Source organism: Rattus rattus, chromosome X (assembly GCF_011064425.1).
Source record: "Rattus rattus isolate New Zealand chromosome X, Rrattus_CSIRO_v1, whole genome shotgun sequence".
Lineage (NCBI taxonomy): Eukaryota > Metazoa > Chordata > Mammalia > Rodentia > Muridae > Rattus > Rattus rattus.
In genome coordinates, this window is record NC_046172.1 from 62,203,229 (window position 1) to 62,218,287 (window position 15,059).

General features: G+C 37.7%; 1 protein-coding gene across 1 annotated transcript; it reads right to left on the bottom strand.

Moving 5' to 3' along the window:
• Positions 1 to 954: 954 nt before the first annotated feature.
• Satl1 (spermidine/spermine N1-acetyl transferase like 1) lies at positions 955 to 13,971 on the bottom strand. Its single transcript, XM_032889890.1, has 6 exons — positions 12,142 to 13,971; positions 10,842 to 10,893; positions 3,443 to 3,523; positions 2,900 to 3,001; positions 1,995 to 2,035; positions 955 to 1,255 (listed from the first exon to the last, which is right to left on the bottom strand). Exons 1-6 carry the CDS (start codon positions 13,969 to 13,971, stop codon positions 1,085 to 1,087), a joined length of 2,277 nt encoding a protein of 758 aa, XP_032745781.1. The 3' UTR covers positions 955 to 1,084.
• Between the last annotated feature and the right edge of the window lie 1,088 nt (positions 13,972 to 15,059).

The following is a 15,059-nucleotide window of genomic DNA, read 5'->3' on the forward strand; positions in this document are numbered from 1 at the left end:
ATCAGAGAAAGAACTGGAAGAGCTTGAAGGGGCTCGAGACCCCATATGTACAACAATGCCAAGCAACCAGAGCTTCCAGGGACTAAGCCACTACCTAAAGACTATACATGGACTGACCCTGGACTCTGACCTCATAGGTAGCAATGAATATCTAGTAAGAGCACCAGTGGAAGGAAGCCCTGGGTCCTGCTAAGACTGAACCCCCAGTGAACTAGACTGTTGGGGGAGGGCGGCAATGGGGAGGTGGGGAGGGAACACCCATAAGGAAGGGGGGGAGGGATGTTTGCCCAGAAACCAGGGAAAGGGAATAACACTCGAAATGTATATAAGAAATACTCAAGTTAATAAAAAAATAAAAATAAAAAAATAAAAGATAATTTGAAAATCTAAAAAAAAAAATGGTTCTATTATTCCAAAATAATTGTACTTCTATAAAGTGACTGTACCAGACAGGATACACACAAATACAATAGCAGTGTTGAATGTGGTATCTGCTCTAAGTATACCCAAAGGGCTCTAGATGTTCAGAGATAGAATGTGCTTAGGGGACAATAGTGAAGAGGCAATGGGACTGAATGTTCAAGATAAGCAATCACTAGTTTTTCACAAGGAAAGTCTTCAGAAATTAGCCTCACTGTAGGAAATAAATTGTAAACCTCATACCTACTTCTTTCTACTTAAATAGCTGTACTTCATCATATATAAAATATAAATCCTTAAGAAAATGCCATTTGAGCATTGTGCTTAATTACAGCCATGTGAAAATATCACCATTGTACATTTGATGACATACAGTTACTAAAAACTCCAAGCCCAATATAAGTGGGTTTCAAAGGATGCAATCAAGCAGATTATCAGAACTTTTACTAGCCATTAGTATTTAGTTTGAATGGTGGAGAATTGACTGTATCTTGAAAAGTCTGTTTAGAAGTAAAATATCTACAAGAGTATTATGTTCACTTGCTTTATTTTACAACATTTGATGTCAAAGTGCTGTTTCTCAGGTAACGTTCAAATGTTGAGGCCTTCGTTGGGATGAATTGTTACTGTTTTTGTTGTTACTGTTGTTTGTTAGTCTTCGTTTTCATTCTTCCTCGGCAAGTTCCAGGAGATCTTCCATGTTAAATCTGAACAAATGCCAGCCTTCCTCGCAGGAAAGGTCTAAAGCCCCTAGGCGAGTGTAGTACTCAACAGAATCCTGATTCCAAATGATGACAAGAAACTGCATGCCACTACATCCGGTGTTGATGGCTATCTGTTTTAAAACAAACAAGTAGATATTGTCCTTATTCAACAGTGTAATCATTCACATTTTACTAAAGATCTATTATATATAATATTATATATATATAACAATTTTGAAATGGGTATTTTTGGGCAAAAAAGTATCTCTTATATTATTGAAAATCACACTGTGTGTCTATTTTATGAGTAAAATCACCTTATCCTTGATGATAAAAACATACATAGTGTGCTTATACATTATATATGAATACAATTAATTAAATATAACATAGAATCTGAGCATTCAGCCTGAAAATCCACTTTAATAAATTTTGGAAGTACATTATGAAAATGTTTTGTGCATGTGAATGCATATAGTGATGGGAATTTGGAGTGCATGTGTCTGCCTGCAGTGGTTGTCAGAGGACAACTTTGGATGTTACCTCTCAGGTGCTACCCACTTTTTGTTTGAGAAAAAGTCTTTCACTGGCCTAAAGTTTCACCAAGTAGGTTAGGGTGGCAGCCAGAGACACAAGTGTACCTCTCACCTTGCCGCATAAAAAGTGTGTGCTGCCACTCCTGGCTTTTTTGTGGGGTCTGGGGATTAAATTTAACTCTTGGTGTTTGCAAGGCAAGCATTTTACCAACAATAAATAATTAATTAATAAGATTAATTAATAAGATTAATTACCTAATATATGGCCCATTAAGTAGTTCTTCATGAAGAAAGGGATAATATATAGACTATCAATACTAACTATAATACATACCTGACTTAGCTTCTTCAGCATGTCAGCCCCAATACCTAGACCTGTTAAATAGATATGGTCAAAGAAAGGCTATTAAGTTGAGAATTTTTACTTAACTTGTGATTTACTTCGATTTTAAAGCAATATAAGATCAAACTTAGTTTATGGTTGTCATATATTCTAAATATATGCTTTAAATTGTCTTTTATTTTACTGGAGCCTGGCAACAATGCAAATACAAAAGAGATTAGTTTTATGTTAAAAATCTGTGCTGAATAAAATGAGTGTCACTATATTCTTTTTTTTTTCTTGAGAAAGGGTCTGACCATCATTTGTTGGATGGCTTAGAACTCGAACTCACTGAGATCCACCCGCCTCTGCATCCCAAGTACTGGAATTAAACGTGTGTGTCATTATGCTGGCCTTCACTGTTTTCTTACAACAGGGCATATTTCTTATCTATGTCTACTAAAAACAAACTAAAACATACAATTATTTTACAGATAACAATATTAGTTGGGCTGGAGAGATGGCTTAGTGGTTAAGAGCACTGAATTTTCATTCAGAGGTTCTGAATTCAATTCCCAGCAACCATGTGGTGGCTCACAGCCATCTGTAATGGGATCCAATGCCCTCTTATGGTGTGTCTGAAGACAACTATAGTGTACTTATATACATATAATAAATATATCTAAAATTATTAGTTGGAACTGCATAGCTTGCTTGAGTATATTGATGAAATATTTTCTAACTTGTGATTTTGTCTTCACAGCACTAGAATCCTGATCATGCTCAAGAAATGGAAATGAGTTATCCAAATAAGTTAAAACTCATAACTCTAGTGAAAAGGCCTATCTGTAGCCCTTACATTAGAATGTAACTTAGAAAATTTTTCTTGTTTGCAAGTAATATGATTGTAGATTTACCTTGATAATTTTCAGTGATGTAAAAATCCTCCAGGTGAAGCAGTTTGCCAATCCGTGGGTCGTAAGTGAAGTAGTACATGGCAAATCCAATAATTTTTACTCCTGGGAAGAGAGAAGAGTGTGGACAAAGAGGCCGATAATTTTAGTTGTAAGAATACATGTTTCCAAATAGAAAACAAAAGGGTGTATTTGTTTGCTGCTTTAACTGTTAAAGCAGTAAGTAGTTGCTGGACAAAGTCAGTGCATAAATACATAATAGACAGAAAGTTCACATTTCTAATAAAGCCTTTCAAAGAAAGTCTGAAAAAAAAAAACTCTATGTACTTCCAGGAAAAAAAAAGTCTGTACCTTGATACTTGTTCTCACAATTTTAATACTTTTATAATCACAGTGACAAAGTAGTATTATTTTAAAGTACTCTAGTTTTATACATTGTAGTCCTCTGCTTAATACTATTTACAAAATCTCCACTTGTTAACTGTTAGCTCTGTTTTCAGATACAGAAAATATGTTACAGACTAAGAGACAAAAGGTTTACTTTACCTGATTCTGCTTGTTTACTGGGCGCTTCAGCAACCAGGCAGTAGAAAAGTGGTTTTTCCCCAAAACCATCCTTGAATAAATCTGAAATTCCAAGTCACATACAATATATCAAAGTTTATAAGTGAGCAAAGATGACAAAATAGCAAGGAGCAGCACCACTTCTTCCTGCATGCACAGCACCAATGCTAGGAGCAACTGTCAGAAGTGACTCTTTTAACATTTACAACTTTTAGGAGTCTGGCTAGTATCTGCAGTTATTTTGCCTAAATGTAGCATAAGTGTGATATCACATATCTGCCCTATCTCCCTTTGAGTTTTCTAGCAGGTATCTGAAAGAATGACAGCTTGTATTTCTGGAGTAGATTGTTGAAGCCTGCTTGATCTTGTCCTTAATGTAGGTTTTTATGTTCTAACTAGACTTCCATTCAGATTGTTCAGATGAAAGCGTAGGGGCTGACAACCATTATTCCAACCACCATCAACTGAAGTGACATCCAGGAAATTAAAATTAAATTAAATGGATCTACTCCTGCTTGTACTTCTTGTATGGAAAATCTCAATCTCCTCTCTCTCTCTCTCTCTCTCTCTCTCTCTCTCTCTCTCTCTCTCTCTCTCTCTCCCATCCCTTCCTCTCTCCAGCCATCCCTCCCTTTGCCCTCACCCTACTCCTGCTTTGTGTTTCTATGGGAACACACATGAAGACATTTGCTTTCCCTCAAGAATGCAGATATAGGCCAGATAGAGAACAGATTAAAAGTAGATAAAAGCAGGTTTATTAGGAGGCAGTTCTTGGGTGTGATCACTGATCTCATAGGTGGAGGTAAGCGAAATTACACAATGGGGCTTTAAAGTAAGGGGGTTATCAGATGCCCTTCAACAGAGGAATGGATATAGAAAATGTGGTACATCTACACAATGGACTACTATTTAGCTATCAAAAACAATGAGTTTGTGAAATTCTTAGGGGAATGAATGGAAGTAGAAAATATCATCCTGAGTGAGGTAACCCAGTCATAACAGAACATACATGGTATTCACTCACTGATAAGTGGATATTAGCCCAAAAGCTCACATTACCTAAGATACAATCCACAGACTACATGAAGCTCAAGAAGAAGGACGACCAAAGTGCAGATGCTTCAGTCCTTCTTAAAAGGGGGGAACAAAATATTCATAGGTGGAGATATAGAGACATAGTTTGGAACAGATACTGAAGGAATGTCCATTCAGAGCCTACCCCAACTGGGGATACAGCCACCGAAACTAGGTAATATTGATGAAGCCAAGAAGTGCATGCTGACAGGAACCTGATATAGCTGTCTGCTGAGAGAGAATATCAGCCAGAGCATGTCAAATACAGAGGTGCATGCTAGCAGCAAAGGATTGAACTGAGAACGGGGTCCCCATTGGAGGAATAGAGAAAGGATTGAAGGAGATGAAGGAGTGTGCTAATACCATGCAGTTTTTATCACTATTGCTTTATAGTGTAGCTTGCTGTCAGGGATGGTGATTCTATCAGAAGTTGAGGGATGGGGCCACCTACCTATCTCAAAATTGTTAAACCAGAAATGTTCCTGTCCAAATGAAAGACAAAACATGGAACAGAGACTGAAGGAAAGGTCATCCAGAGACTACCCCACATAGGGATCCATCCCACCTGCAGACACCAACCCCAACACTATTGCTGATGCCAAGTAGAACCTGGTATGGCTGTTCCCTGAGACATTCTACCATCAACTGACCAATACAAGTGCAGATACTGACAACCAATCATTGAACTGAGCAAGGGGTCCCCAATGTAGGCCTTAGAGAAAGGACTGAAGGAGCTGAAGGGGTTTGCAACCCCATAGGAAGAACAACAATATCAACCAACCAGACCACACAGAGCACACAGGGACTAAACCACTAACCAAAGAGTACACACGGAGAGACCCATGGCTCCAGCTGCATATATGGCAGAGTATGGCTTTATCTGACCTCAATGGGGAGGGAGGCCCTTAGTCCTCTGGAGGCTTGATGCCACAGTGTAGAGGGATGCTAAAGTGGTGAGGTGGGAGTGGGTGAGTGGGTGGAGGAACACTATCATAGAGGGAAAGGGGAGGGGAGAGAAGGGATGGGGTGGGGGAGTTTGTGAAGGGGTAACCAGGAAGGGGGATATAATTTGAAATGTAAATGAATAAAATGATAAAAATGTCAGAAAGTGACTCTTGAATAATTAAATATAAAAATATTACTCAGTTTAAATACAATGATGATCATAATGGATACTATTTTTTACATTTTTACGTGTGTGTGTGTGTGTTTGTGTGTTTGTGTGGAGGTAGTGGTAGTCAGAGGATAACTTCTAAAACTAAGTTCTTTCTTTCCCACATGCTAGGTTTTAGGGATCAAACTCAAGTTATCAGATCTTTACTCACAGCGCCATATTCCTGACCCAGGAGAGAGAGATTGAGAGATTCAACAAGCTATTTTCTGCAAAAAACACCCTCTGGATTCAAAGAAACAAGGATTAAAATGGAATGATGGAAAAAGATAGCATACAAATGTAGGTAAAAGTTATCAGGGGTAGCTATATTATTATAAGATCACAGATTACTGGAGGAGAGAATGGCATTGCAATATTATAAAAATATCTAGTCACTAAGAAGACAGTGTGTGTGTGTATGTGTGTGTGTGTGTATTGAGAGAGATCTATAAAAATATATATGTATATGTATATATGTAAAAAAATTACAACTCTGATATCCAAGAGACAAACATTGATATAATTGAAGGAAGAAATGCATAGCAATATAATAATAGTATGAGACTTTAATATTATAATTTAAATAATATATAATGCAACATGATTGAAACTAAGGACATGGATTACTGGGTAATATTAGAGACCAACTGGACTTCTGTCTTGGTCACTTTTCTCTTGCTGTATTAAAACACCATTATTAAACAACTTAAAAAAGAAAGCATTTAATTCAGCTGAAAGTTTTGGAGGGTTGGAGTCAATGATGACAAAACAAAAAGCATAGTGGCATGGCACATGAGAGCTCACATCTTAATCCATAAGCAGGAGACAGAGACAATACACTGGGAATGGTATGAATCTTTTGAAACCCTAAAGCTTGCCCCCAGTGGCACAGGTCCTCCAATAGGACCATACCTCCAATCCTTCCCAAACAGTTCTACCAACTGAGGACCAAATATTTAAAGATATGAGCCAATGGAGACCATTCACATTCAAGCCATCATGCACATGAATAAAACAATGTTCATGGAGACAAACTTTTTCCCAAGTGTCTAGGATATAAAAGTTAAAAGACTAAAATAATGCAGGTATGTTTTACACACACACACACACACACACACACACACACACACACACACACACACGTTCAGAAATATGTGAAAACTAAATCATTCATACATTTAAACAATGAGTGAAGAACTTAATCAAAGGGCTTGAAATGTGACTCGATTATGGAGCACTTTCCTAACATGCAAAAGATCCTAGGTTCTGTTCCTAGCTTGACGATCAGTTAATGAATAAATACCAGGAAGTATTGCTGCCGTAAATAACTTTAAAATAGTCAAGATGCAATTTTGTTGAAACTATTGATGTGGTAAAGCATGCCTACAGGAAGAAGATATAAATCATAAAAATGACATTCTAACAATAATTAGAAATACTTGAAAATGAAAACATCACAAAAAAGCTTATTGAATGCAGTGATAGAGTGATAGTAGTGCTCACAGAAATGAGTAGTTGCAAATTCCTATATTGTAGAAAGAATGAAATCTCAGAAAAGAACTTAATATATGCTTTAAAGAGGTAAACAAAGCTACGTAAGCCCTGATGTTTCCTATGGAAGACAATCAATTTTAACAGATATAAATAAGTTGAGAAAAATAGAAAAAACTTAAGGACCCCCAAACTGGCTATTTGAATAAGCCAACAGAACTGATGGCTAGACTGAAAAAGAACAAGAAAGGGTACAAATATTAAGATCAGAAATGAAAATGGGGATCTTACTCTCTGAAAGTCAGAACATACCCATGCTTTAAATGATATTGACCTACTAGTCAATTATGTTTGTCCTATTACATATCATTTTTTTTCAATATCTAATTTTCATTAAATTTTCTTTTAAGTCCACCTAAGGAAATTTATTGTATATTTGTGATGTTTGGTACTATCTGCATGTCAGGCATCCATGGTCCTTGGAACCTATCACTGTGGATAAAGGGGTAATATTATCTATTCAAAAATATAAAGTATTACTAAAATAAATTTCAGTAGACTTAAGTTAGTTGAAGGACTGTTATGAGTAATAAGATTTAGCATTGTTATGATATTGATATTAACACAATTTATTTACATATTCAATGCAGCCCATTAAAGTCCACTGTCATAGTTACTGTTCTATTGTTGTGAAGAGATATCATGGGCAAAGGTAACTCATAAAAGAAAGCATTTAATTGCAGACTTAGAGTTTTAGAGGATTGGTCCATTATTTTAAGAGGGAGGAAAGGGAAAATAGGGAGGACCTGCTGGACCAAAGCAAGCCTGAAAACTAGCAGGGCAAACTTCCAATTCTGCATTTCCATGACTGATGTCAGAGCACTGGTTAAACCTCCAACTCCTTTCAACTTTGTTGTCTGTAGCATCTTTTCCTCGTTGGTTGGTTCTACATTCTGTTTGCAGCTCTCCTTGGTAGGTATCTTATGACTCTGGGATTTCCAACATCTTGGGGTCTTAAATTCCAGGCTTCACTTTCACAACCTCATACAATGGACTCTCCAGGTCACAATGCAGGACACACCTTCCCACTTTCTGCCCCTACCACATGTCTGGCCTCTCAGTAGCTTTCCTTAGTCACAAAGGGAGATTCCATAATCATTTCCTATAATTTTGTGAGATTTTTTTCCTTTATGAACAGAGCCTCCTATGTAGCCCTGGCTGTCCTGGAACTCACTATGTAGACCAGGCTGGCCTTGAACTCACAGAGATCTACATGCATCTGCCTCCCAGATGCTGGGATTAAAGATATGCACCACCATGGACAGTCCTCCTATATTGTTCTTGACTCCAAGAACCTATTTCTATTTCTGCTTACTATGCTGGAACCCACCCCTTCGTTCATTTACATCTGCACTGCTTTGATGGATTATTTTGATTGCTTAAACTTCAGTTTTTCTTTAATTTCTACGCAAAAGTTAGAAACTTGGCTTGTGGGGATACTACTCCCTTTATTTCATTTCAAATCATGCCTTTCTTTAAATTTCACATCTCTTTGAGCACAAGACATGACTCCATCATTATATTTCTTGGTGAGCCTTTTCTCTTTAAACTACACATTTTGTATTTCTCTTTGCCTTACTTAACTCTTTTCATTGCAGGTCTAGATAAAAGTGATCACCAATAACCATGTGACACAGTCAATATTAGGCTCTTTTGAAATCTCTTCCAAGGCCATTAATCCACAACTCGTCAACTTAGCCTTAGGTAGATTCTTAGGACAAAGAACAAGCACCCATATTCTTTGTCAAAATACCCCAAAAATAGTTTCTGGGCCACTTATTCTTTCCCTCTGACAGCTTTTGATCATGGCTCATGTAGTCTAAATCACTCTCAGCAGTACACTCTTCCTACTATAATGGCCTATTAGGCCCCTGTTTTAGTCATTGATCCATGGGTGCGAAGAGACACAATGACCAATGCAACTCTTACAACAGGAAATATTTAATTGGGGCTTACTTACAGTTTCAGAGGTTTAGTACATTATCATCATGGTAGAGAGCATGGTTCATGGCATAGATGGCACTGGGGCAGTAGCTGAGAACTACATCCTGATCCTCATGCTGAGAGGGAGAGGGAGAGGGAGGGGGAGGGGGAGAGGGAGAGGGGGAGAGGGAGAGGGAGAGAATCTGTGTGTGTGTGTGTGTGTGTGTGTGTGTGTGTATCACTGGGCCTGATATAGGCTTTTTATTTTATTTTATTTTTTAAAGATTTATTCATTTATTATATATAAATACACTGTAACTGTCTTCAGATACACCAGAAGAGGGGCATCGGATCTCTTTACAGATGGTTGTGAGCCACCATGTGGTTGCTGGGAATTGAACTCAGGACCTCTGGAAGAGAAGTGGTGCTCTTAACCACTGAGCCATCTCTCCAGCCCTGATATAGGCTTTTTAAACCTCAAAGCCCATCACCAGTGACATACTTCCTCCAATAAGACCACACCTCCTAATCCTTCCTCAGTAGTCCACAAACTAGGGGCCATTCTCATTTAAACCACCACACCTACCATCCTTTTTAAAAACTTTGTACAGATTCCAAAGGACTCAAAATATTCCAAACAACTTTAAAACAGAAGAATAAAGTCAGAGGATGCTTGTTGCTTAATTTTGAGATTTACTATAATGTTACAGTAATTAAAACAGTGTGATACTGGAAAGAGGCCTAATATGTAGACAAGCCAAACATAAACAGGGCTATAAAATAAATACTCACAAACTTATATAGGGTGCCAAAACCATTAAGACTGTCTTTCCAATAAATTCTTTTGTGAAAACTTTATTTCTATTTATAAAATAAAAAAGTTGAACCCTCACTTTTTGCCATATTCAAAATATACCTTGAAAGAGATCAAAGACCTCAATGTAGATGTTAAAGGTAGAAAGCTCTTAGAAGAAAATGAAAAAATAAACCCTTCAAGACATTATATGTGGCCCTGGTTTGTAGATCTAGTTGAAAACAAAAGCACAGGTAGTAAAAAAAATAAGAAAAACTGAACTTCAACACAATATCCCACTATAAAAAGAGTAAAAAGTCTCCACGGAGCATAAGAAATTATTTTTCAGAATGTTCTTAGTTGATTACATACATTCTTAAGTATTCAACTTTAAATGGTTATCCTTCACTTATTCTTCTAAAGTTTAATAAGTAACTCTCTTTATGTGGTGTTTGCCAATCATGATTTTTCACCATCTTTTAGCCTTCTATTACTGTGTAAAAATTCTAATTCATAACAATTTTCTACATTCTCCATTAATATTTTAGCTACCAAATGTAATAAAATAACCTTTTTGATGCTTCTACCAATATAGTGCATGTAAGGAACACTTTAGACAAGCCAAACCTCTTATTATCTGTTTTGAAATGCATTTGCAGTCTACTGCATCTGTAAAGGCATGCACTGTTTCATGTTAAAAAGAAGCAAAATGAAAATTATTGGAACACTGAAAAGGCTATGGAATTTGTGTCTTATATATATCCATATTAATAATAAGAACACCTTTTGTAACAAGGACAGCTGCTTCTGTATGCCTAGGTATTCACCCTGTGTGCATGCACCCACACTGCTTTTGCCTGCATGAAGATTAACACAAAACATCTTACCCAGTTCTGTTAATGACACCTTTTCTTGCGTGCCTTCATAGGTAGCCAGTTCCTGTCAAAGCAGAAAAAAATGTTTCAGCTGATGATTTGGTAAATATAATCATTGAAGTATTTATTGAACATTTTTATGCACAGGAATGCTAGGTTGTGCTAAAAAGAAGTCAGATCTGATTTCCATTATGAAGAAATTTAAAATCTGAAATGATGTAATACAAAATAGGTAGATAAGTAGTTGGTAGCTAGATTATAGAAAGGCATATTATAGGGAAATGACAGACAGATGGTAGATTTGATATCTCTGTCATGTGAATGTTAACTTTCTGGATTAGTAGCTTTAAATTCAGCAGGAACCTGGAAAGTAAAAATAAAAACTTGTTTCTGGGCAGTCACAGTTTATTTATTATGACTTTACAGAAAAAATTGTGAAACATGTTTGCTTGGGATTTTGCTAGTATAACTTTTAAAAATTTTTTTTTAAATTGTGGCCTTTATTATTTTTGTACATCCTAATTCCTTCTTTCTTTGGTGTCATTTAGTCTGGTATGTATCTGCAAAACATTCTAAGCATAAAAACATTATAATATTTAAGATCAGGCATAGGAAAAGATTTATATTCTGCTACAATGATGTTGATGCAAAGCTACACAATGCCTCTTAGTGATGCCTTTTAGCTAAGGAATTTTGATGGCAAGCTAATGAATTAATTTTCAAAGAGTATTTTTATAAACTTATAAATAATCATGTGTTGGGAAAAATGAACATAAAACGCAAAGCAAACCACTACATACACATCTGTGTATCACATGAATGATAGCCATCAATGCATCAAAATTCCATCACTGTAACTATAGTTACTACATTGTCAACTTCACTGCACTGGTGTGATTTCTAGGAAAGGTATTAAAATAAACATGTACATAAGAAAATATTCACTCAGTTCCTTAGACTCACGGCATGTACATGTTAACAGTCTTCTAGATAAGCTTTGCCAACTGAACTATCTCCCTTCTCAATGTCTCATATATTTTTTTAAAACAATTTATATTCTGCATATAAAAGAAAACACTACAACTGTCTGTTGGTATAGCAATTACTATAATCTTGCTTTTTATTGAAAATGAAGATTAAAGGGGTTTAGAGGATTTGACAACATTATGTATATGTGTCATAATGAACAGAGTTATTATTATTATTATTATTATTATTATTATTATTATTATTATCCAAATCTAGACTATGCATTTCTGTTGTTCTTTCAGCCCATCACTAACTTCCAAGTAATAAGAAGATACAGGCTTACTTTAATCAGTCTCAGGATATCTGGGCAGTCTTGAGGCTCAGCCGGTCTTATGTAGAAAGCACAAGAATTTTTTTTCCCGAATGATGGTGTCATTCCTTGTTGACTTCCATTTAATTCACTCATGCTTGATTCACCTGGCTCTAATTGAATTTTACCGGGTTGGCTTATGCTTGGTTGACTTAAGTCTGATTGGCTAGTCTCTAATGAACTACCTGTCAACTCTGGTTTGCTTGGACTTAGTTCTGATTTATCTGAGTGTGTCTTTACTCCTTGGTTTGATTTGGTGCCATTAGGTTGGTTTGTATCTAATTGGTTTGTCCCTACTTGAGTGGTTCCTGATTGCCTTGGCACTGGTTCCCAATTATCTGATTGTTTCATGTTTGTGTTGCCAAAGTAGGGTTGCCATTTTTCTGATTGTCTTGTGCCTGAGTAACTTGGGGTTGGATGCCATGTGTATAATTGTCTTACACCAGGCATGCTGTAATTTGGTGGCCATGCATCAAATTGTCTTGTACCTAACTGGCTGAGACTTGGGTGCCATAAATCTGAGTGTATCATACCTAGCCGGCTTGGATCCCATGGCCCTGAGTCTGAATATTTCATGCCAGATTGACCTGGTTGCCATGAATCCAATTGTCTTATATCCAGAGGGCTGGGGCCTGGTGGCCATTTGTCTGATTGTGCCTTGACTAGGTAGCTGGAATTCCATTGCCATGGATCTATCTGCTTCATGCCTGGTTGGCTGGTGCCTGATTGCCATACATCCAGATCTTTCATGTCTGGTTGGCTACTGCCTGATTGCCACGTGTCAAATTCTTTCATGCTTGATTGGCTGGGTCCTAATTGACACATGGTGAACGGTTGGCTGAAGCCTGTTTGACATGTGTTAAACTGCTCCATACCTGAATGATTGAGGCCCACTTGCCATGTACCTGACGGTTTCTTTCCTACTTCGTTAGGACCTGCTTGCCATGTGACTGAATGTCTTGTACATTGTTGGCCAGGGCTCTGTTGCCCTGTGCTTGATTGTCTCTTGCCTTGTTGACTAGGGCCTGGTTGACACGTATCAGATTGCTTCATACCTTGATCAGTGGGACTTGCTTGTTTCAAGTTGAATTGTCTGGGAGATGAGGAATTTAGTTGTGGTTGCCATGAATTTGATTGTTTGCTGCCTGGGTGGTCTGGGTCCCATTGCCATGCATCTGTTTGTCTCATACTTGGGGGACTTGGCCCCCATTGCCATGAATCTGTTTCTTTCGTTCCTGGATCCTGTTTCCATGTGTCTGGTTGTTTCTGTCCTGCATAGCTTGGGTCTTGTTGCATTGTATCTGATTGCTTTGTTCCCTGATTATTTTGGGTTATTTGCCACATGTCTGGTGGTCCCCTGCCTGAATACTCTGGGTCCCATTGCCATGTGTTTATTTGTTTCATATTGGGAGTAGGTGGGCCTGGTTGCCATAGACCTGTTTGGTTCATGGCTGCTGGTTGACTTGAACTTAGTTGTTTCATACCCACTTGTCTTGGGTCTGACTCTCTCATACTTTGTTGGCTCAGGTCTGTTTTGTATATGCCTGGTTGGTTTGTGCTTGACCATGATTGCTTCATATTTGATTGGCCCAGGCCTGGTTGGTTTATATCTAGTTGGCATGAGACTGGTCTTGTCATACCTGGTTTGTTCGTGCTTGGTTGGTTCATGCTTGGCTGGCTCGTGTATGGTTGGCTTGGCCCTGGTTGTTGCATGTTGTATGGGCCTGGGCCTGGTGGGCTCATAACTGGTTGGCTTAAACCTGGCTGCATCATACGTAATTGGTTCTTGCCTGATAGATCCATGACTGACTGACAAATGATCGGCTGGTAAACAAATGATTGACTTGTAAGAGTCTTGATAGAACAGGATACTTTGACTACAGTACTGTGATGGGAAGCTTTCAGATGTTTCCAGTTGGTCTCACCTCAGACTTGGAGATAGTCCTCTGTCATGATGGGAATGAGAAACAAAGATGATTACCTGAAGAAGGATTAAAGCCTCTGATTCACTGGAGGTGACTTCACCAGATACCACAGCTACAAGCTTGGCTGGATTTCAGCCTGCCATCTGGTCTTTCCCTGCCAACAGGCCAGAAGAAGAAGAACAAAATGATCCTGGGAGAATGTTACCACATTACCCCTCCCCCCACCACACAGAACTGCATCATAATGTTGAAGTCACAATGCCAGATTCCCCTCCCCTCTCTGGCCTAGGTCTCTCCATCACACTGCCTCCCATGATTATTTTGTTATCCCTTCTAAGTGAGATTGGAGCATTCTCACTTGGGCTTTTCTTTTTGTTAAACTTCTTACAGTTTGTGGGGTATATCATGGATTTTCTATACTTTTTGCAAATATACACTTATCAGTGAGGTAAGTGCATGTATTTTTGAATCTGAGTTACCTTACTCAGAATGATATTTTCTAGTTCCACTGATTTTCCTGCAAAATTCACTATGTCCTTGTTTTTAATAGCCAAATAACATTCCATTTTTAAATGAACCACATTTTTTCTATCCGTTTTTCAGTTGATGGACACCTTGGTTGTTTCCAGTTTCTGGCTATTTGCTCTCAACCTGGTGCAACACATGTCCTTGTGGTATGTTGGAGCATCTTTTGGGTATAAGCCCAGATACTTCTATACAGCTGTATAGCTAGGTCTTAAAGTAGAAGCATTCCTGATTTCCTGAAAAACCACAAGATTGAGTTCCAGAGTGGTTGTACCAGTTTGTAATCTCACCTGCAGTGAAGGAGTATTCCTCTTTCTCCACATCCTCACCAGCATGTGCTGTCACTTGATTTTTTTTATTAGCCATTCCAATTCCTGTAAGGTTGAATATTAGGGTCATTTTGATTTGCATTTTCCTGATGACTAAGGATGTTGAACATTT

Coding starts and splice junctions, on each gene's coding strand:
- Satl1 (XM_032889890.1), bottom strand. CDS start 13,971: ATGGATCTATCAGGCAAGAACCAATTACGTATGATGCAGCCAGGTTTA. Junction 3,524..10,841: donor GGTGTCATTAACAGAACTGG/GTAAGATGTTTT, acceptor TTGGAATTTCAG/ATTTATTCAAGGATGGTTTT. Junction 2,036..2,899: donor CATCACTGAAAATTATCAAG/GTAAATCTACAA, acceptor TCTATTTAACAG/GTCTAGGTATTGGGGCTGAC.